Source organism: Cherax quadricarinatus, chromosome 62, assembly GCF_038502225.1.
Source record: "Cherax quadricarinatus isolate ZL_2023a chromosome 62, ASM3850222v1, whole genome shotgun sequence".
Lineage (NCBI taxonomy): Eukaryota > Metazoa > Arthropoda > Malacostraca > Decapoda > Parastacidae > Cherax > Cherax quadricarinatus.
The window spans coordinates 6,491,835-6,513,834 of record NC_091353.1 but is presented as its reverse complement, the minus strand read 5'-3'; the positions used below and the strand labels follow the sequence as shown (position 1 = coordinate 6,513,834).

At 41.4% G+C, this 22,000-nt stretch overlaps 1 protein-coding gene across 4 annotated transcripts in view; it reads right to left on the bottom strand.

Annotated features, from left to right (window-relative positions):
- The window catches only part of mahj (LisH and WD40 domain-containing protein mahjong), a 57,169-nt gene continuing 35,169 nt past the window's right edge, over positions 1 to 22,000 (bottom strand). For 3 of the 4 annotated variants that reach the window (XM_053774615.2, XM_053774616.2, XM_053774619.2), the window contains 8 exons: positions 18,933 to 19,001; positions 18,378 to 18,514; positions 16,501 to 16,582; positions 15,805 to 15,951; positions 11,665 to 11,932; positions 10,985 to 11,145; positions 9,800 to 9,896; positions 1 to 1,446 (listed from right to left, as the gene is read on the bottom strand). In XM_053774615.2, the coding sequence (XP_053630590.1) occupies positions 1,178 to 1,446; positions 9,800 to 9,896; positions 10,985 to 11,145; positions 11,665 to 11,932; positions 15,805 to 15,951; positions 16,501 to 16,582; positions 18,378 to 18,514; positions 18,933 to 19,001 (1,230 nt within the window). In that variant the 3' untranslated portion in view covers positions 1 to 1,177. The remainder of the gene's footprint in view (positions 1,447 to 9,799; positions 9,897 to 10,984; positions 11,146 to 11,664; positions 11,933 to 15,804; positions 15,952 to 16,500; positions 16,583 to 18,377; positions 18,515 to 18,932; positions 19,002 to 22,000) is intronic. The other variant, XM_070098358.1, reaches the window with a different exon arrangement.

Sequence of the window (22,000 nt, the reverse complement as noted above, 5' to 3'; positions counted from 1 at the left end):
TTGAAGTTCACACATGTTAATGAAATGTATACCTCAAATAATAAAGGTTTATCTTTTTTTTTATGACTACTTTAGGAAGAACATTAGCTTGCATTTCAATATTCACTAAATTTAAAAGTTAACCAATATCACAGTACTTCTGATGAATATTACAAATAAATGTTTATAGGCTGGAATACACATCTACAGGCTTACAAAGGCATGATTCAAGCTATTAATGTTTGCAAAATTATGGTTTTTTTTTTTTGTGCCGCACAAATTCCAAATGTTTGTTTTCTTGTGAATATAGTAGGTACCCACTGCTAGAAAAGTTGACCTAGTCGGTGACACTTAACAACTGTGCAAATGTTGCTTCATGGCCACACAATGGAGCTCAAATGTCAATGTTTGTAAATGAAGAATTAACATAAGAATCGTGGCATTTAAACACTAAATTTATTGAATTGGGCTTTTGGAATTAAAGACAAATCTTTTCTTAAATTTTCATTGTTAAAATAGTTATAATCTAATTGAATATATTACATTTTCAGAATATTATTAAGACTTTGGTCATTAAAAAACTGCAGCCTTTGACCAGTTCTTGATACACCACAATAATTTGAACTATCCACATTGAAATAATCAGTTACTAACAAAATGCTTACCATATCTGAAATTGAAAAGGATGGACAATGTATTTTTCACAGAAAATTAAAAACTGTTATATACTAAATTATGTTTATACATTAATTAAAATCAACGACTTCACTCTGGTAATGTACTTATAGCCAGTTATATGAATGTAGATTGGACAACAAAATAAACTAAGTGTAGAATAAACTGAAATTATATATCTTCAAATTATATGAAAAAAAAAAAAAGCTAAAATATAAGGAGAATTTATTTATGAAGTTGAATGTTAAAACCAAAAAAGTTCCTTACTCTTTATTTTCATACTTTCCAAGCTTCTGCCCAAGTGTACTTGACACTTCTGCATATCTAACTTTCCCACTTATCACAATATGCAGAACTTTTGTATCACTCGAGGCATCTTCCCAACTGAGCGTACTGGGCTATCCAATGGCCATGTCACTCCAGGAAGACTACCCCCACTATTGATAACTTTTGTACGGGCCACAACTTGCAGAAAGACAAATATTGGCTTATATGGAATCCTGACCTTGTATTACTGTAATCTTTATTCTGTAGGTTCATAATCCTCATCTTCAGCATCCTCCTCCTCCTCATCATCATTTTCTTGAAGCCAAGCACTTAGTGATGCATTAGATGGGTCAGAAGGATTTCCATCACCATTTAGTTCAAAGTATACTGCACCACCAGATGAGTCTGAATCTTCACTATCTGAATTCTCAAATAAAAGACTTGAAATATTGCTGAAGTTACCATCATCATCATCGTCACCATTGTCTTCACCATCATCGTCATCATCTCCACCCTGGCTGCCTTCTGAAAAATGTACATGATGCAGTCACACCTTATGGTCTGTGCCAATTTCTTCACATTACCCCTTTTAAAACACTGTTAATATTCACCGCTTTTTCTCCCTAAGAAATGGGAGCTGCACACTAATTTTATTTTCTTTCTTTCTTTCAACACACCTGCCATATCTCACCAAGACGGGGTGGCCCAAAAAGAAAAACGAAAGTTTCTCTTTTAAATTTAGTAATTTATACGAGAGAAGGGGTTACTAGCCCCTTGCTCCCAGCATTTTAGTCGCCTCTTACAACACACATGGCTTACGGAGGAAGAATTCTGTTCCACTTCCCCATGGAGATAAGAGGAAATAAACAAGAACAAGAACTAGAAAGAAAATAGAAGAATACCCAGAGGGGTGTGTATATATATGCTTGTACATGTATGTGTAGTGTGACCTAAGTGCAAGTAGAAGTAGCAAGACATACCTGAAATCTTGCATGTTTATGAGAGACAAAAGACACCAGCAATCCTACCATCATGTAAAACAATTACAGGTTTTCGTTGTACACTCACTTGGCAGGACGGTAGTACCTCCCTGGGCGGTTGCTGTTTACCAACCTACTACCTAGGGCACTACTTTTATATTCCCTATTAATATAAAAATTCCCTTCTCACTAGAGTGCACTGGAAGAGATTAGTTTTCACTCTTTGTTACTAGATGCAAAAGACATCTGCTTCACTATATAAAGACCTCTTGAGAAATATTCTACATACTGTTTAACACAAATGCCAGTGTCCCAACACGCCATCTGCCAGCTCTCACCTGTGACTAACTTTTCTATTACTATTTACTCCTCGCTAAGCTGCTGCTCCAAAGAATGCTATGTGCTCATGGTAATGTTACTTTAGCACTGTATGACTTACAGGTTTAAGTACTCTCCATGACATTAATAATACTACTACTACTCTACCATCTACAATTTTACTATTGGACCTTTACAGCTTCTCTGATTCAGAACACCCTCAAGTGTGGCTCTTAATCCAAGGAACTGAACTTGCCCTTTCTTGGATCAAACCTGAATGCCTCCCAGGCACTATATGACCCCTATGGGCTTGGTGTTTCCCCATAAAAATAATAATAATCTGATTGAGAATTAAAGTTATTCTGAATCACCTCATCTTTCCACCACAAACGTTAAGTAAAACTGCTGTAAAATTAGTACATTATTATTATTATTATAATCAAAAAAGAAGCGCTAAGCCACAAGGACTATACAGCGCTGCAGGGCAGGAAGGAAGCGAGGGCATCAGGTGGCAAAAGGGAGATGGATGAGTAATAGGTTACGGATAACAGCGGGGTAGTGGATGGTGAAAGGGTAAAGGGCAGCAAGAGACTGAACTAGAAAGGGCTGAGGGGAGTGCGAAAAGTATCATCAGAGTTTGTGGAGTAAATCAGTCGTTGTCAAGAAGTCAATGAGAGAGTCAGGATTAAAGGAGGGTCCATCAGCAAGAAGGGAAGGTAAAGAGAGAGTAGTAGAACGAAGACGACGTTGGAGGTAAATTCTGCGTGCTCGTTGATAGAGAGGGCAGTCTAACAGAATGTGGCTAATCGATACTGGAACTTGACACTGCTCACAGAGAGGAACAGGGTGCCTCTCCATGAGATACCCATGAGTAAGACGAGTGTGGCCAATGCGAAGGCGGGAGAGAGTGGTCTCCCAACCTCGGCACTGATGACAAGAAGACGGCCAGTAACCTATGCTCGGTTTAATAGAATGAAGTTTGTTACCGAGCAGAGTTGACCAACGTTGTTGCCAACGGGTGCGAAGGTGGGTAGCTATTGCAGCAAAATAGTCCAGAAATGGAACACCTCGATAGGAAATTGGTAGGTCATGTACTGCTGACCGCGCAGCAGTGTCTGCCTGTTCATTGCCCTGTACGTTGACATGACCAGGGACCCAACAAAAAACAATATCTTTATGTTTGGTAGAGATACGGCGTAGCCAAAGTTGGATACGGAGAACTAGGGGATGAGATGTATCAAATTTTCGTATAGCCTGTAGAGCACTAAGGGAGTCTGAGACTACTACAAATGATGACACATGCATAGATGCGATACGAATAAGTGCTGCAAGAATGGCATACAGTTCAGCAGTAAAAATGCTAGCTGAAGATAGTAAATGCCCCCGCATGACGCTGTCTGGAAACACTGCTGCGAATCCGACGCCATCTGAAGACTTAGAGCCATCTGTGTACACAGCGGTGGCATGAGAATGGGAGTGGAAGTAATCAAGAAAAAGAGAGCGGGAAGCCACCGTAGGCAGTTGAGCTTTCGAGCAAGGGAGTGAGAAAGAACAGACCCGAACAGCTGGAACTTCCCAGGGGGGTAGGGAAAAGTGAGATGCTACATGAACATATAAAGGTGGTAACTGAAGGGAAGACAAGAGTGATGTAGGCGAAGAGAAAAGGGACGGAGCAAACAGGGGCGGCGAACGAATAAAGAATGTCTACTAATATCGGTGACCATTCTATAAATGGAAGGATTGTGTAGATCGTGAGAGCGTACATAGTAGCGAAGGCAATGGGCATCACGGCGATCAGACAAGGATGGAACATTCGCTTCTGTATAGAGGCTCTCAACAGGGAAAGAGCGAAAAGCACCAAGGCACAAACGTAATCCTTGGTGATGGATAGAGTTAAGGCTAGAGAGAGTAGCAGGAGAGGCCGCGGAATAAATCTGGTCACCATAATCGAGTTTCCATAAAACGAGGGCTGAATGTAGGCGAAGCAGAGTTCGACGATCAGCTCCCCAGGAAAGATGAGCAAGGGTTTTAAGAAGGTTTAGCCGGCTGTGATAAGTTGCCTTCAGAGAGGTAATGTGAGGTTTCCAGGATAACCTACGGTCAAAGAGAAGGCCTAGAAACCTGACTGTATCACGTTCGGGGATACGGGAGCCATAGAGATACAAAGGATGATCGGAGATAACAGAGCGTCTAGTGAAAGTAATTTGGCGAGTTTTGGTACTTGAAAATTTAAACCCATGCGTGGTGGCCCAAGTGGAAACACGGTCGACCGCATGCTGGAGAGAAACTGCAATAAGATGACAGTCAGCGCCTGCACAAGCAATAGCGAAGTCATCAACATAAGAGTGATGACCAAATATTGGGTGGAAGAACAGAGGCCAAATCATTTATAGCAAGGAGAAAAAGTGTTGTGCTTAGTCAGCTTGGACAAAGTCCGGGGAAAGAACATTATTGACTCAAACACGGAAATGTCTCTCAGTTAAAAAGTTCTTAAGGAAGGATGGTAGATTGCCTCGGAGGCCTAAGGAATGGGCCTGGGCCAAAATATTATACCTCCAAGTTGTGTCATATGCCTTCTCAAGGTCAAAAAATATGGCAATAACTGAGTGACTATTCGCAAAGGCATTACGAACATATGTATCCAAGCGTAGTAAGGGGTCTATGGTAGAACGAACCTTACGTAAGCCATATTGACTAGCGGAGAGACTGTTGTGTGTCTCTAAATACCACATTAAACGTCAATTTACGAGACGTTCCATCACTTTGCAAACTGCAATAGTAAGAGCGATGGGACGATAGTGGGAGGCATCATGTCCTGTAGTACCCGGTTTGCGGAAAGGGAGAACAATGGCAGATTTCCACAGCTGGGGAAGAACTCCTTGTGCCCAAATAAGATTGAAGAGGTGTAAGAGGACTACAAGGGCTGACCGATGTAAATGTTGTAACATACGAATATGAATGTCGTCAGGCCCAGCTGCCGATGATCGGCAAGCTGAGAGCGTTGCCTCCAGTTCTTGAAGTGTAAAAGGCACATTATACTGTTCTTCTCTGAGAGAAGAAAAGTCCAAGGGTACTAACTCTCTGGCAGACTTTGAGGAAAGAAACGAGGGGCATAGATGGAGCCCTCGGGAAATACGGACCAGATGTGTGCCAAGTTCAATGGCAACGTCGAGAGGGTTTGCTACATCAACACCAGCGACCCGTAGAACAGGAGCCGGGTCAGGAGAGTATTTACCACTCAATTTCCTCACCTTTTTCCAGACTGCACTCATAGAAGAAGCAGAGGTGATGGTGGAAACATAGTCTCTCCAACAAGTGCGTTTAGCTTCACGGATGACACGGCGAGCGATCGCACGCTTCTGCTTAAAATCAAGAAGTCTCTCAGCAGTTCTATTGTACCGGTACCTGCCCCATGCAGCACGTTTCAAACGTACTGCACGAGCACAAGCAGGAGACCACCAAGGCACGCACTTCTGAGAATGCCTGCCTGAGGTTTGGGGTATAGAATGAGAAGCTGCGGTATAAACTGACGTTGAGAAGATGTGTAGGAGCTCATCAATGGAGGATGAAGGAACCTCACTAAAAGCAGTGAGGTGTGAGTAAAGATCCCAATTTGCCCGATCAAATTGCCAGCGAGGGCTACGGAAAGGTGGTGAATAGGAAGGAGAAGTAAGAATGATCGGAAAATGATCGCTGTCATGTAAGTCCGGTAGAACAGACCAGGTGAAGTCTAGTGCAGTGGAGGAAGAGCAGACTGATAGATCGATGCAAGAGAGAGTATGAGTACGAGGATCAAAATGGGTGGGAGTACCCGTATTTAAAACATGGAGGGGGTGAGAGGCGAGAAAAGCCTCCAACTGGATGCCACGCGAGTCACAATGAGACCCCCCCCAGAGGAAATGGTGGGCATTAAAATCACCAAGTAACAGAAGTGGTGGTGGTAAGGATGAAACAAGAAAGGCAAAGTCTGGGATAGAAAATGCTCGAGAAGGAGAGAGATATAAAGAACATATTGTAAACCACTTATTCAAGTGGATATGGGCTGCAGTGTAATGCAGCGAGGTATGGACAAATAGTTGACAGTACAGAATATCATTGCGTAGAAGAAGGGCACTTTCATTAAAGGTCCCATCTGAGAAAGGATCCGAAGAATACAATAAATTATAGCCTGAGATAGGTTGGAAGACAGCCGAGTGTAATTTTGGTTCTTGTAAGCAAGCACCAACAGGGGAAAACCTGGAAAGCAACATCTGAAGCTCACCCTGATTACCCCTGAGGCCGCGGATATTCCACTGTAAATAGGCCATGATTGGCGATGAAGAAAATACCAGGAATCTGTAGGTAAAAGCACCTATGGACTAGAGGGGTTAGAAAAGTCAACGTGTGGTGGCAGTGGAAGACGTTCAAGTAGCGAAGGAACGGAGCGTTGCGAAGAATGGGGTTGTGAAGATGGAGGAGAGGGAAGAGAAGGAACAGGAAGTGAATCAGTGTCCATTGAAGGTTTAGTCTCTGCAATATATTCTGAAATGGCTTCAAGTGTTTCTGAATTCAAAGATGTATGGGAGACCATATTGGAGATAGAAGGAGGAGGGTGAGTAAAGATTGGGACAGTAATGGACTGTACCAAAGTAGAGGGGGAGGGAAGAGTGTAAGGGACTGGAGATGAAGTGTGGGGGGGGGGACAGAAGAGGCAGAAACCTGGGAGGTGGCAGAAGAGGGAGAAACTTGGGAGGGGATGGGGGTGGAAGGCATAGTACGAGGAGGAGGGTGAATCTCCACACTTGTAATAGAGCCAGAGAGAGGGGAAGAACTAGGTACAGAGACTGGAAAGGTAAAGTGTGGAGGTGGAAGAAGGGAAGGAAGGGGCAAAGAAGATTTGAGCAATGTGGATTTTTTGGACTTCTGAGAAGTAGAGGGGCGATTGGTATTAGGTGTCGTACGAGGTCTTGTCGATACTGGGGCTTGTGAGGAAGGACGCGAAGATGTGAGAACAGACTGAGTTGTAGTCGGGACGTCAGAGCCAAGGACAGCAAAAGGATTAGATGCCGGAGTGGCTATGGGAGGGGTAACAACAGAGGAGGCTGCAGAAGATGGGACCCCAGAAGTGGGGGGATGTTTGGAAACCCGAGAATAAGAAACACGGGGTAGTCTCCCTTGGAGGCGGAGATGAGTAACTGCCATAGCATAAGGGAGACCTTCTGCCTCTTTGAGGCAACGGATTTCACGTTCATTTAAGTAGACCTGGCAACGGCGGGAGTACGAAGGGTGAGCTTCATTACAATTAAGGCAAGATGGAGGTTGACTGCAAGATGTATTAGAATGGTCGTTGGCACCACAGACTGGGCATTCGGCCATAGATATGCAATATTTCGCTGGGTGACCAAAACGCCAGCAATTTCTACATTGTTGCGGTGTAGGTATCACCTTTCGAACTTGTAACCGATGTCCTGCAACATAAAGAGAGGATGGGAGTTCTCGGCTGTCAAAAGTTAAACGAGCCACATTGCAAGGGTAACGTCTCTGCCCCCGGGCAGGAAGGACATAAGTGTCTACTTTGAGGATTGGGAGATCCTGGAGTTCCAGCTGTTCAAAAATGTCATTGCCACATGACTGGAAATTCTGTTGGACTATGGTATGGGGCAGAATGACAGTACCACTACAAGAATTGAGAGAGAGATGTTTTTCAATAGTGATAGGAGTAGCATCGATATTCGAAAGGAGAGAAAGATCATGAGCTTGGGTAGCATTCTGGACAGTGACGATGCGCGTACCGCTCTTGAGAGCATGAAATGAAATATCTCTACCAACATGACGCAGGAGCGCTTTGCCAATACTATGGTCAGAAAGGTAGGCAGAAGAAGAAGTCGGTCTTTAAAGTAAAGAATTTAGTCCACTGTGTGGTCCGAAACTGAGCGTGGAGAGGGAGTGCTTGACGTGTCGGTCTTTTCCGAGTAGAATGGGAAGGTAACGAAGGAGCATCATCAGGAGATTGACGTTGGCGTTTAGGAGTAGGACCGGAGTTGGTCTGGCGTGAAATCGGCGGGTGATTCGAAAATTGCCGTATCGTAGAGGGAGAAGCCGGAAGCATAGTCAAAGGAGAGCGGAGTTCAGACAAATCGAAGGAGTTAGTCGAAGCCCCGGTACCTGAAGCGGGTGAGGAAACAGCACCAGCAAGAGGTACAGGGGCATCAGGAGTGTCCGAAGAGTGGTCTAAACACAAGGCAGGGTCAGAATGGGGTGCGGTATCAAGAAGGGGCCCGGGGGTAGTGGGTTCATGGATTGGGTTCTCCATGGTTAGGTTACTCCTTTGCTTTTTGTTCTTAAGAAAAAAAAAGAAAGAAAAGAAAATAAAAATAAAAAAAGAATAAAAAAAGGGGGGAGTGGGGAGGAATAGTTCCCAGAAGGAATGAAAGGGCCGGAAATCTCCCTCCGCGCCCAAGAGGACCTCAGCACCGCTAGTAGCGCAGATGCAGCATGGAACCCGTGCCATACCCTACCCTTCATGCCAGTATACCAGCAATCTGGGATAGCAACCTCACATCTGCCGAGCTACCTTGGTGGACAAAAGAGAGGGCGGCCGGATCTCCGCCACAAAGCATACCTCCTTCGGCCACCACCCCCGGAATCCGAAAGGTGGCTTCCAGAGATACACCCGTCGCCCGAAAGACACCCAAAGCTACTCCGGGATACCGGAGAGGGATCGGGACATCCCCAGGCAATCCAGATTCCACGGCAAACTACGCCACCGCCAAGAACCTCAACGGAATGGGATGGACCCCGGTGTCCTTTCCCCTACCTAGGAACTAGCGCGCCTGTGGGAGAAATCCCAAAGGCCAAAAAGAGGAAGGGCAAAAGGGAGGGGTGGGGAGGAGGAGGAATGGAAAAAGGGGAGGATGGGATAGGGGAGGGGAGAATGGGGGGTAATTAGGTTCGGTCTGAGGAAGAAGACCGACAGGGCTAATTCCTCAGACCAAGAGCCTCTTCACCACGCCAAGGAGCCCCCCTTGAAAAGGAAAATTAGTACAGCCTCTCCTCACTTAATGACAGAGTTTCGTTCCTAAGACCACGTCGCAAAGTGAGGAGCATACTAAAGTGGTAGTAGGTTTGTGTCAACCATCTTTGATATTGTTTTAATGTCACCTTTGCACCATTTATAACATTTCTGGTATGTATATTTGTAAATGTTTATACAGTAGTGTACTGTATATTGTAATAAAGAGAATACAGGAAATTAGCTCTTAATATACATTATTTAGGTATGCATGCTGGTCAGAGAGCCCGTCGTCGGTAAACGAGTACGTCGCTAAGTGAGGAGAGGCTATATACTGTCTTCTACTTTACAAAAGTACTATCATACATTCACCTTCTTTTTATTTCCAATTCCTGTATTGTTTTACGGGTTACAATAGTTCTAGTGTCCGGTAGTCGTGATTGTGAAAAATATTTTATAATTTGGACTACAATCAATCAGCAATAACATACACCCCCTCCCCTCATTACTCTGTTAATTTGAGGGTTCACTGTGATGTGGTAATAATTTAAATATGAAAACAAAGCAAACAAAATTTATGTTGTCTCACCATCATTATCATCTTGTGAGTTTTGCTCAGGATCATCATCACTATCCGAGTCATCCTCTTCATTACCAAGGTCGTCATCATCATCATCTTCATCAGGCTGTGCAAGACAAAGAAGTAATGTACTTTCTGGATTTATATATCATGAAGCAATAAAGGAGGAGACAGAGTTGCAGATTAAAAGCTCAAATAATAGTCAGGACAATGTCTTTTGAGGTAAAACATCAATTAGTACACACTGAATGTTTAGCTATTTTTTTTTTTTTAACAAGTCGGCCGTCTCCCACCGAGGCAGGGTGACCCAAAAAGAAAGAAAATCCCCAAAAAGAAAATACTTTCATCATCATTCAACTCTTTCACCTCACTCACACATAATCACTGTTTTTGCAGAGGTGCTCAGAAACACAACAGCTTAGAAGCATATACATATAAAGATACACAACATATCCCTCTAAACTGCCAATATCCAGAACCCCTCCTTTAGAGTGCAGGCATTGTACTTCCAATTTCCAGGACTCAAGTCCGGCTACATAAAAATAACGGGTTTCCCTGAATCCCTTCACTAAATATTACCCTGCTCACACTCCAACAGATTGTCAGGTCCCAAATACCATTCGTCTCCATTCACTCCTATCGAACACGCTCACGTACACCTGCTGGAAGTCCAAGCCCCTTGCCCACAAAACCTCCCTTACCCCTTCCTTCCAACCTTTTCGAGGACGACCCCTATTTATATTTATATTGAGCAATAAACACGAAACATCTGTTCAGTGCTAGAACATTACAGGAAGCAACAGCACTTTCCTGACCAAGACAATATTAACATAATCAATTGTTGCATAAGAGAAAGCTTAATAAAATATAATCTTTTTCCCTTAGTGACTCTGCCTCTTCCATATTCCTCACCCTTGTCTGTCTTTAATCTTTGCATACATCTTTAGCACATCCTGCCCTGCAGAGCTGCATGACCTTTGTGGGTTTAGCACTTACTTTTGATTATAATAATAACTGAAGTATAATCCAGAATAGCAATATAATTTTTTTCTTTTTAAGACATCGGCCATCTCCCATGAAGGCAGGGTGACTTGAAAAATAACACTTTCACCTTCATTCACACATGATTATCTTTGTAATATCTGTGTTAAAGAGGTCTATTACACAAGTAGAGATCACTTGCATGACACCCACCAGTTCATCATCATCTTGTCTGGTCATGCCGATCTCATACACTCTCACTACTGCGTCATCTGTTAAGTCATCGGTGCCATTCTCTGTTTCTACTAAGGCTACCTGCGTGTCATTTCGATTGATGGCCAGTGAGCTTACCACGCGGCGAACATCAACTGTGGCTGAAGAACAAAATTATGGATACAAATACAGTACTGACAACAATACATTTGTACTACATGTAAACAGGAGGGTCCTGTTTTTACTGCTGGTAGGTTCCTGATCCCCAGTGATAAGTGAAAATTTTTTTCAATAATGAATGTTTCTAAAATGCCTGATAATGTGTTTATACTATCATATACTAAATGCTCAACACAGCTAGGCATAAAAAAACAGATATGAAAGTAAAATACACAGTATATACAATACTCACCCTAAAATACAGTGCTGGTCATCGTTTCCTTATACAACTGTTGAGCAAAAAGGCGGAAAAAGCACCGAACATAATAAACAATTGCTCAATTGAAAACCTGTATGACCCTAGTGGGTTTAACACTTCTTTTTGATTATAATAATAATCAAGTGAAAACCACCAAAAATGTGGAACACTGATTTTGAGTCATAACTAAACTGTACAATACATATATTAAATCAAAATGTATGGAGTACTCTACAAACTTATAAATTATGTTATTTATTACCTATACTGGAGTAATCTGCTGCATCTACCGTCTTAAATGACGTTTCAAAGGCATTCTCTTGAAACTCGTCAAGCTGATCACCAACAGTGATGCCGAATATAACATCATTGGTGTGGTTGAAGACGACATCACAGAGATTTAGTACTGGCACAGTTCTTAAGAGGTGAAATGTTCTCAGGTCCCAAATCTCAGAGGAGCTGATGATTTCTAGGCCATTACGATGGAACACACCGTTAAGTATAGGGTTGATCTTGTCGAACTTGTGAATCTGATGGGGAATTTTTTTTTTAAGCTTATTTATCAAGTAACAAACTTATACACAGTAATTTATTACTAATGGGGAAGTGGAGCAGAATTCTTCCTTCGTAAGCCATGCGTGTTGTAAGAGGTGACTAAAATGCCGGGAGCAAGGGGCTAGTAACCCATTCTCCTGTACACATCACTAAAGTTAAAAAGAGAAACGTTTGTTTTTCTTTTTGGGCCACCCCGCCTCGGTGAGATATGGCCAGTTTGTTGAAAGAAAAGAAGGTTATTAGAAAGATAAGAATGGATACTATTTGCAACTCACAAATTAGAGGTAAATCTTAAAACAGTAATTCAGTCCATCCTAGACTTTGATTCAGTTGTGACTTAATAATGGTCCAATTTAATGAGGGATATGGTTAATGGGGGTTTAAAGGCCACTAACTACATGAGGGTTATGAGAGGCTGTATGACACCTTTTCACTACCAGATATAAACACTTTAAAAAGCCCAAAAATAGGAAATAAAGTAAACTAAGGATATGTAGAAGTAGTAGGTTGGTAGACAGCAACCACCCAGGGAGGTACTACCGTCCTGCCAAGCGAGTGTGAAACGAAAGCCTGTAATTGTTTTACATGATGGTAGGATTGCTGGTGTCTTTTGTCTGTCTCATAAATATGCAAGATTACAGGTACATCTTGCTACTTCTACTTACACTTAGGTCACACTACACATACATGTACATGTTTATTTATACACACTCACCTGAGTTTTCTTTGATTTTATCTTAATAGTTCTTGGTCTTATTACTTTTCCTTTTATATTCATGGGAAAGTGGAATAAGAATCTTTCCTCTGTAAGCCATGCGTGTTGTAAAAATCAACTAAAATGCCGGGAGCAATGGGCTAGTAACCCCTTTTCCTGTAAAAATTACTAAAAAGAATAAGAAGAAGAAAACTGTCAAAGTGGGAAGTCTGAATGTGCGTGGATGTTGTGCAAATGATAAGAAAGAGATGATTGTGGATGTTATGAATAAGAAGCTGGATATCCTGGCTTTAAGTGAAACAAAGCTGAAGGGGGTAGGAGAGTTTCAGTGGAGAGGAATAAATGGGATTAGGTCAGGGGTTTCAGAGTTAGAGCTAAAGAAGGAGTAGCAATAATGTTGAAGGATAAGTTATGGCAGGAAAAGAGGGACTATAAATGTATTAATTCAAGGATTATGTGGAGTAAAATAAAGGTTGGATATGAAAAGTGGGTTATAGTAAGCTTATATGCACCTGGAGAAGAGAGAAGTGTAGAGGAGAGAGAGAGATTTTGGGAAATGTTGAGTGAATGCGTGGGGAGTTTTGAACCAAGTGTGAGCGTAATGGTGGTTGGGGATTTCAATACTAAAGTGGGCAAAAATGTTGTGGAGGGAGTAGTAGGTAAATTTGGGGTGCCAGGGGTAAGAGGTTTGGTAATAAGTAATACATATTTTATGAAGACGAAGATAAATAAATATACAAGGTATGATATAGCACGTAATGAAAGTAGTTTGTTAGATTATGTATTGGTGGATAAAAGGTTGATGGGTAGGCTCCAGGATGTACATGTTTATAGAGGGGCAACTGATATATCGGATCATTATTTAGTTGTAGCTACAGTTAGAGTAAGAGGTAGATGGGAAAAGAGGAAAATAGCAACAAGTAAGAGGGAGGTGAAAGTGTATAAACTAAGGGAGGAGGAAGTTCGGGTGATATATATAAGCAACTATTGGCAGAAAGGTGGACTGGTGCAAGTATGAGTAGTGGGGTGGGGTGGGGTGGGGGGTTGAAGAGGGTTGGAATAGTTTTAAAAATGCAGTATTAGAATGTGGGGCAGAAGTTTGTGGCTATAGGAGGGTGGGTGCAGGAGGAAAGAGAAGTGATTGATGGAATGATGAAGTAAAGGGTGTGATAAAAGAGAAAAAGTTAGTTTATGAGAGGTTTTTACAAAGCAGAAGTGTTATAAGAAGAGTAGAGTATATGGAGAGTAAAAGAAAGGTGAAGAGAGTGGTGAGAGAGTAGAGAGAGGGAGAAGCACTGTCAAGAAATTTTAATGAAAATAAGAAAAATTTTTGGGAGTGTTAAACAAGTTAAGAAAGCCTAGGGAACAAATGGATATGTCAGTTAAAAACAGAGTAGGGAGTTAGTAGATGGGGAGATGGAGGTTTTGAATAGATGGCAAGAATATTTTAGGAATCTTTTAAATGTCGATGAAAAAAGGGAGGCGGTAATTTCAGGCACTGGCCAGGGAGGTATACCATCTTTTAGGAGTGAAGAACAGGATGTGAATGTGGGGGAGGTGCGTGAGGCATTACGTAGAATGAAAGGGGGTAAAGCAGCTGGAACTGACGGGATCATGACAGAAATGTTAAAAGCAGGGGGGGGGGGATATAGTGTTGGAGTCAAAGACGGGAATTTATGAAAGTATAGTAGTACCAACACTCTTATATGGGTGTGAAGCTTGGGTTGTGAATGCAGCAGCAAGGTGGTTGGAGGCAGTGAAGATGTCCTGTCTAAGGGCAATGTGTGTGTAAATATTATGCAGAAAATTCGGAGTGTGGAAATTAGGAGAAGGTGTGGAGTTAATAAAAGTATTAGTCAGAGGGCTGAAGAGGGGTTGTTGAGGTGGTTTGGTCATTTAGAGAGAATGGATCAAAGTAGAATGACATGGAGAGCATTTAAGTCTGTAGGGGAAGGAAGGCGGGGTAGGGGTCGTTCTCGAAAAGGTTGGAAGGAAGGGGTAAGGGAGGTTTTGTGGACGAGGGGCTTGGACTTCCAGCAGGCGTGCGTGAGCATGTTCGATAGGAGTGAATGGAGACGAATGGTATTTGGGACTTGACGATCTGTTGGAGTGTGAGCAGGGTAATATTTAGTGAAGAGATTCAGGGAAACCGGTTATTTTTATATAGCCGGACTCGAGTCCTGGAAATGGGAAGTACAATGCCTGCACTCTAAAGGAGGGGTTTGGGATATTGGCAGTTTGGAGGGATGTGTTGTGTATCTTTATACGTATATGCTTCTAAGCTGTTGTGTTCTGAGCACCTCTGCAAAAACAGTGATTATGTGTGAGTGAGGTGAAAGTGTTGAATGATGAAGAAAATATTTTCTTTTTGGGTCACCCTGCCTCGGTGGGAGACAGCCGACTTGTTAAAAAAAAAAAAAAAAAAAAGATATACGTACACTGAGTGACATGCACTTCTTAATGTAGTATACATATATTGTTGCTAATGATCCAGGACAGACTCGAGACATCATCTGAAAATCTATCTCCAACGTGTGAGCTAGCAGTGCAGTGTACCAGCTATGACAATGGAACTTTTACTCTTAATGGGTACTGTTTTTTTATATATAGGCTTTTCAGTATTTCCAATAATATCTACTTTGAGATAAACATTATACAAATTAAGGTTTGTTCTGAATAGTGCCTTTCTTTACTCCAAATAAACAAATACTTGGTTCCCAATATGGTCACTATTGAGCCACAATATCCAATTATAATATGAAATAATTTTATGACCATACAAAATCATTCAGTTTTCAAAATGAAAGATTATCAAGATAAGCAAAAATACTAGAATAAAAATGACACAGCATAAACTTTATCCACAAACTAGTAATTAAACAAATGCAAGCCTCAAAAGGCCTTGAAACTATAAAGGAATTAAAACAATCCACTCTATAACACTGCCAAGTCTTACATACTCAAGGGAGGGTCCTTGATGCTGGTGAAGGGCTCTTGATTTAGGGAATTGGATCTGTGCTCCAGTTCCCTGAATTGAGCCTGAATGCCTTCCATCCCCTTCCCATAGGCAGTTTAATCCATATGGGTTTAGCACTCCCCCATGATTAAATAATAATAATAAGCCTTACATACTTGCTTCCCGGTGCGTATGTCAAACAGCACTCCATCAGTAAGAATGAGGTCATCTGAGGGATCCAAGACAGCCTTGTTGATGTTGTAATGGTTGGATAACTTTGGTGTAAACTCGGTCACGACCTGACTTGTATTAAGGTCATAAAGCTGTGGAGATTGACAGAGTTAACTTAAAAAAAAAAAAAATAGGCATGTGCTTCATACAGGGTGACCCAAATGTGTGGATACACACTTCTGAGCTTTTAAAATCCTTCTGAGGGTTTCTCGAGGAATACCCAGTTCCAAAGATGTTGTGTGTGTTCAGACCTTGGGTCTGCAGAATGGGCTACCCTGTAGAAAGCTACATGGGGTGGTCTGTACACACACACTCACTAACTACAGTTTACCTCAGTAATTCATATAAACATTTACTTATAGCCAGCTAGCAAATGTATAGTGTACAACAACATAAAGTTTACATTATTCAATGATACAAAACTAAATATGCAAGCATTATAATTGTGCAGTGAGCTTCACCAGAAAAATTATTAGATTAATGAGAAGGATGATGGATTAATGTGAAGGACGTGCTGAGTTAATGAGAAGGATGTGATGAACTAATTAGAGGATGTGCTCTGAGCTGATATAAAGTATGCCTACAAAACCTCACTGAGGTTAAGGGTAAACTATAAGTATTCAAGGAGTGTCACTACCTACCTTTGCCGTTTGTTCACTCGTGCCAATGATTTTATCTTGAGCATTATTGAAATCGGCATGCTGGCATTCATGTAACGTGAACCTGTTGGCATAAAAAATAAAGAGGTTTAGCCCCAGGTCTTCTACACGTACCTTTTAGTAAAATTTAGCGAGACGATACCATGGGGAAGTGGAACAGAATCTTCCCTCCATAAGCCATGCGTGTCGTAAGAGGCAACTAACATGCCAGGAGCAAGTGACTAGTAACCCCTTCTCCTGTATACATTACTGAAGTTAAAAAGACAACTTTTGTTTTCCTTTTTGGGTCACCCTGCTTCGGTGGGATATGGCTGGTTTGTTGAAAGATAATATACAAGGGTGTATAAATCTGTAGTGAAGGGGAGGAGGAGTAGGGGTCATCCTAGGAAAGGAGGGAGGGAGGGAGGGGGTAAAAGAGGTTTTATGAGCAAGGGACCTGCACATGTATCAAGCATGTGTGAGTGTGTTAGGAGTCAGTGGAGACAAATGGATTTTGGGACCCGAGCTGTTGGAGTGTGAGCAGGAAAATATCTTGCGAAGGGACTCAGGGAAACCGGTTAGCAGGTGGAGGTAGAAAGTACAGTGCCTACACTTTAAAGGAGGGGTTTGGGCCATTTGCTGTTTAGAGGGACATCTAAACTGTCGTATCTGCATGCCTCTGTAAAGACAATGACAGTGTGAACGATGGTGAAAGTGTTTCTTTTTTTGGCCACCCTGCCTCGGTGGGAGATGGCCAGCATGTAAAAAAAAAAAAAAATAGTTTTTTACAGCAAGGCACTGAGTACAACATAATAGCAAAGGCAAAATTAACAAGCGTCCCCAAAGATGGTGAACCTCCTCTCTGTTACATATATAGTTAAACAGGTCAGTACATTAACCTAGGAACTACTCTAGCTAACCAGTATTATTATAAAATGCATGGGAAAGTGTTAGACCTGTAGGGGGGTCATACAGTGCCTGGGGAATGGAAGGTAATCAGGTTTGATCCAAGGAAAGACAGGGTATTCTAATTCCTTGGATGAAGAACCCTTCAACAGAGTGCTCTGATATAGTGTATTATATTAGCCCTTAAACTGTCCAAACAGATCTATGTTCACATGCGTAGTGTTCCAAAAGTAGAACTATGTTTTTTACATATTTTCCAAAAAAAAAAAAAAAAAAAAAAAAAAGGTCTGTTTTTTCACATACAGTGGACCCCCGCATAACGATTATCTCCGAATGCGACCAATTATGTAAGTGTATTTATGTAAGTGCGTTTGTACGTGTATGTTTGGGGGTCTGAAATGGACTAATCTACTTCACAATATTCCTTATGGGAACAAATTCGGTCAGTACTGGTACCTGAACATACTTCCGGAGTGAAAAAATATCGTTAACCGAGGGTCCACTGTACTTTCATATGTTGAATAAACGTAGATCTACGTTTGGACAGTTTAAGGGTTAATATATCAACAGCAAAAAGTGTCCAACAAATTCAGCTCTCGAGACTAACTAAATTTTTTATGCATATAAAATTAGTTTATTTTTGGCAGTCTAACACTTCAAAACTAATTACTTGACAATTAACATGTATTCATTTTTTTAAGCCTAAGTCATACTGCTAAATTCTTTGCCTACTGAACAGTGCTCAACTTACACTTTATCAAATTTTAACATGCCTTGATCTCACGTTTCCTGCAATCATAATAAATGAAATATTCTTTCACTTCTTCGACTCTCCAAATGTTCCAATAACTAGTTGCATCACATTATAATACTGAACTAGAGTTTTTTCACCTCCTGGTTAGCAAGTACGAGGCAATGTAAAATTAACTAAACGTGCAGGGTGGGTCGAATATGAAGTGTCACGAATCACATACTTTTCATCAAAGAGATCAGTGATGCTCCAGAGAGATGTTTCGTGGACTCCTGTACAAGAAGTGAGGAGCAGCGAGCCGGAACTATGAGTAACTAAGGTGGACACAGCTCCCTGGTGGACCGTGTATATGCCTTCCTCCTGTAACACCCACAACAACATAACTTCACAATTAGCTCCTGTAAGTAAATATGCTTACAACCAACACTTTGAAAAGTATATTCACTGTAACAAGTCAATGGAGGACATGGTCCTCAAACAATCCTAATTTAATAAATTCTTCACTTTACTTCCACCCCTTTTGTGATAATGGTGGTAGAGGGAAAGATAGCAATCTTAAAACTCACAGGCAATCAATTTAAGCCCTTGAGACTCCATTAACTTAAAAAGCATGTATGTAATGCAATTCCAATTTGTGAATATTAGTCAGCATTTTTAGCTTCAACTCAATGAACCTTTTTGATTACTGTCTTTTTTAACTGATTTTAAACCAGCAGAAAATTAAATTTCCCTAGACAAAACACTGTCACTATAATGACAATTTCAACACAATACTCACACTCCCGCCTTTAGTGAATAATCTCACTTCTCCTCGCGTTGTGCCAACAATAATAAACTGGTCATCTGGCTGAAAGGATAAAAAACAAATGCAATTAACACTTAAACAGTCCAAACATATATATATGTTCACTCGCTCAGCGCCCCGAATATTTTTGAAAAAAAAAAAAAAATAGGGTCAGTACTTACTGAGATATGAGGCCAAGAAGTTGGCACTGGATGCTCATGTGACAGCAACATCGAGTCCTGCTGCTTGCAGAAGTGTTGCCGATATACCTTTTTTTCCATTTTTCATATTATTTTATGTAATTTTTATGTTCTGATAATTACAATTTGTAGTAGTTCTTGTCATTTTATAACCAATCTTTGTTCTGACACTAGTATTAGGTACTGAAATTGTACTCAAATTGTCACAAACACACTGACAGGTGGACATTTACACCTGTCTTGGTCATTTACTATTGTCTTGGAATACAGTGGACCCCCGGTTAACGATATTTTTTCAATCCAGAAGCATGTTCAGGTGCCAGTACTGACCGAATTTGTTCCCATAAGGAATATTGTGAAGTAGATTAGTCCATTTCAGACCCCCAAACATACACGTACAAACGCACTTACATAAATACACTTACATAATTGGTCGCATTCGGAGGTGATCGTTATGCGGGGGTCCACTGTATATACAAAGTATTTACATGTCCCAGCAATGTTTTGGATATGTGGAAGTATATAATAATAATGATGATGATGATGATGATGATGGAGGAGGGGGGAGGAGGAGGGGGGAGGAGGAGGGGGGAGGAGGAGGGGGGAGGAGGAGGGGGGAGGAGGAGGGGGGAGGAGGAGGGGGGAGGAGGAGGAGGGGGGAGGAGGGGGGAGGAGGGGGGAGGAGGGGGGGGAGGAAGGGGGAGGAGGAGGGGGAGGAGGAGGAGGGGGAGGAGGAGGAGGTGGAGGAGGAAGAGGAGGAGGAGGAAGAGGAGGAGGAGGAAGAGGAGGAGGAGGAAGAGGAGGAGGAGGAAGAAGAGGAGGAGGAGGAGGAGAAGAATAATATGTAATAATAATAATAGGTAACAATAAGTTGCCTTGAAGCATGAAAAACAAAGTCCACCCTGACAGTGACATGATAAGATGAGATAACAACTGATAAGAGCTGACGTTTGATGAGCATACACAAGGGTGGGGGAGGGTGCAGCTGATAAAAAAGATTAGAGGTGATATTTGATGAGCATCGCCCTCACTTTGTTTTCGCTGGTACACAAACATGTCTGTCTGTCTATTTGTCTGTCTGTCAAGCTCCCTGTCTATCTGTCTATCCATCTAGCTCTCTGTCTCAGAGAAAGCCACAAGACTGCGTTGTGATCACGTTTACTCACATCTTCAAGTAGAGTATAGCACTTTGTCTGGATTTTTTGGGTTATCCTAGGTAATTTACACTATGTATACTTGTATTTATGTGTACCTGTGAGACAGAGATAGACAGACAGATAGAGAGACAGACTGAAAGATAGAGATAGACAGACAGACAGATTGAAAGATACAGAGACAGATAGACAGAGACAGAGGTAGACAGAGATAGACAGACCCTAAACTTGGGGTTAACATCACTTTCCTCTTTAAAAGAGGAGTGTTAATATGACATTACATCAGTGAATCCTTGGTGTTTGCCGCACTGTTTGCTCTAGCTGGCACTCAATTTAACTGGCGCTCCCACAAGGTACTAAGTGGTCCCAGATTTTTTTAATATCGCGCACACTGGGTGTTAGGACCCATTCTATGCTGACAAGGCATCTCAGGCCAATCATGCCAAATCTGAAGGCAGGAAAAATAAAACGTATATATACGTTTGGGGCGCTATGCGTAAGAACGTATATATACGTTTGGACCGTTTAAGGGTTAAAGGTGAATATTCAAACAAAAGTTTCCCTTGCAGTTATAAAAGAAAGTGGAACAAATGATTTTCTATGAACTAAACAAAGTTCTTTCAAAACAAAAATGCTTCAGTGAGGAATAATGATAAACTAAAACATTACTTAAAAAAAAAGGAGATATGCTGCAATTTTTTAACTGTAGTATTGGCACACTTCTGGCAAGACAGTGATGGAGTGAGTGATGGTGAAAGTGTTTCTTCTTTTTTGGGTCACCCTGCCTTGGTGAGAAATGGCTAATGTGAGAGTTAAAAGTTTGGGTAGAGGACAATGAGGCAGCCACTGTACCCACGTTTTTGTGCTGTGACCTGTATGTCCCACAAAGGTACTTAAATGTGCATGGGTGTAGTACAGATAAGAATAAATTCATTGTTAATGTTATGAATAAGAATCTGGACATCTTAGCACTAAGTGAAACAAAACTAAAACGGGTACTGTTGTTACAGTTGGAGGGTCATCGAAATTATGTTAGCACACCAAGCAAGACAGCGGCTGAATGAATGATGGTGATTTTGATTTTTTGGGGAAGGGGGAGGGGTCACTCACTCTCCTTGGAAGATGACCACTGAAGTTAAAAAAAAAAAAAAAAAAAAAAAGCTTTATTCCAAATCTAAATTAAGGTAACAAGCAAATTTTTATCCCAGTTTAATATATTTTCCACATATATGGCAATTATTTTTATAATAGATCATGGGATTTAAACAGAGCTTTGATCTACAAGATCATCTGGCACAAATGGGAGGAGGAGAAATGGTGAGAGAAAATAATATATACTGTGGATATTTTACTGTAGCTCATCTAATAACTTATCTTTTTTTTTTTTTTTTAACAAGTCGGCCATCTCCCACCGAGGCAGGGTGACCCAAAAAAGAAAGAAAATCCCCAAAAAGAAAATACTTTCATCATCATTCAACACTTTCACCACACTCGCACATTATCACTGTTTTTGCAGAGGTGCTCAGAATACAACAGTTTAGAAGCATATACATATAAAGATACACAACATATCCCTCCAAACTGCCAATATCCCAAACCCCTCCTTTAAAGTGCAGGCATTGTACTTCCCATTTCCAGGACTCAAGTCCGACTATATGAAAACCGGTTTCCCTGAATCCCTTCACTATATATTACCCTGCTCACACTC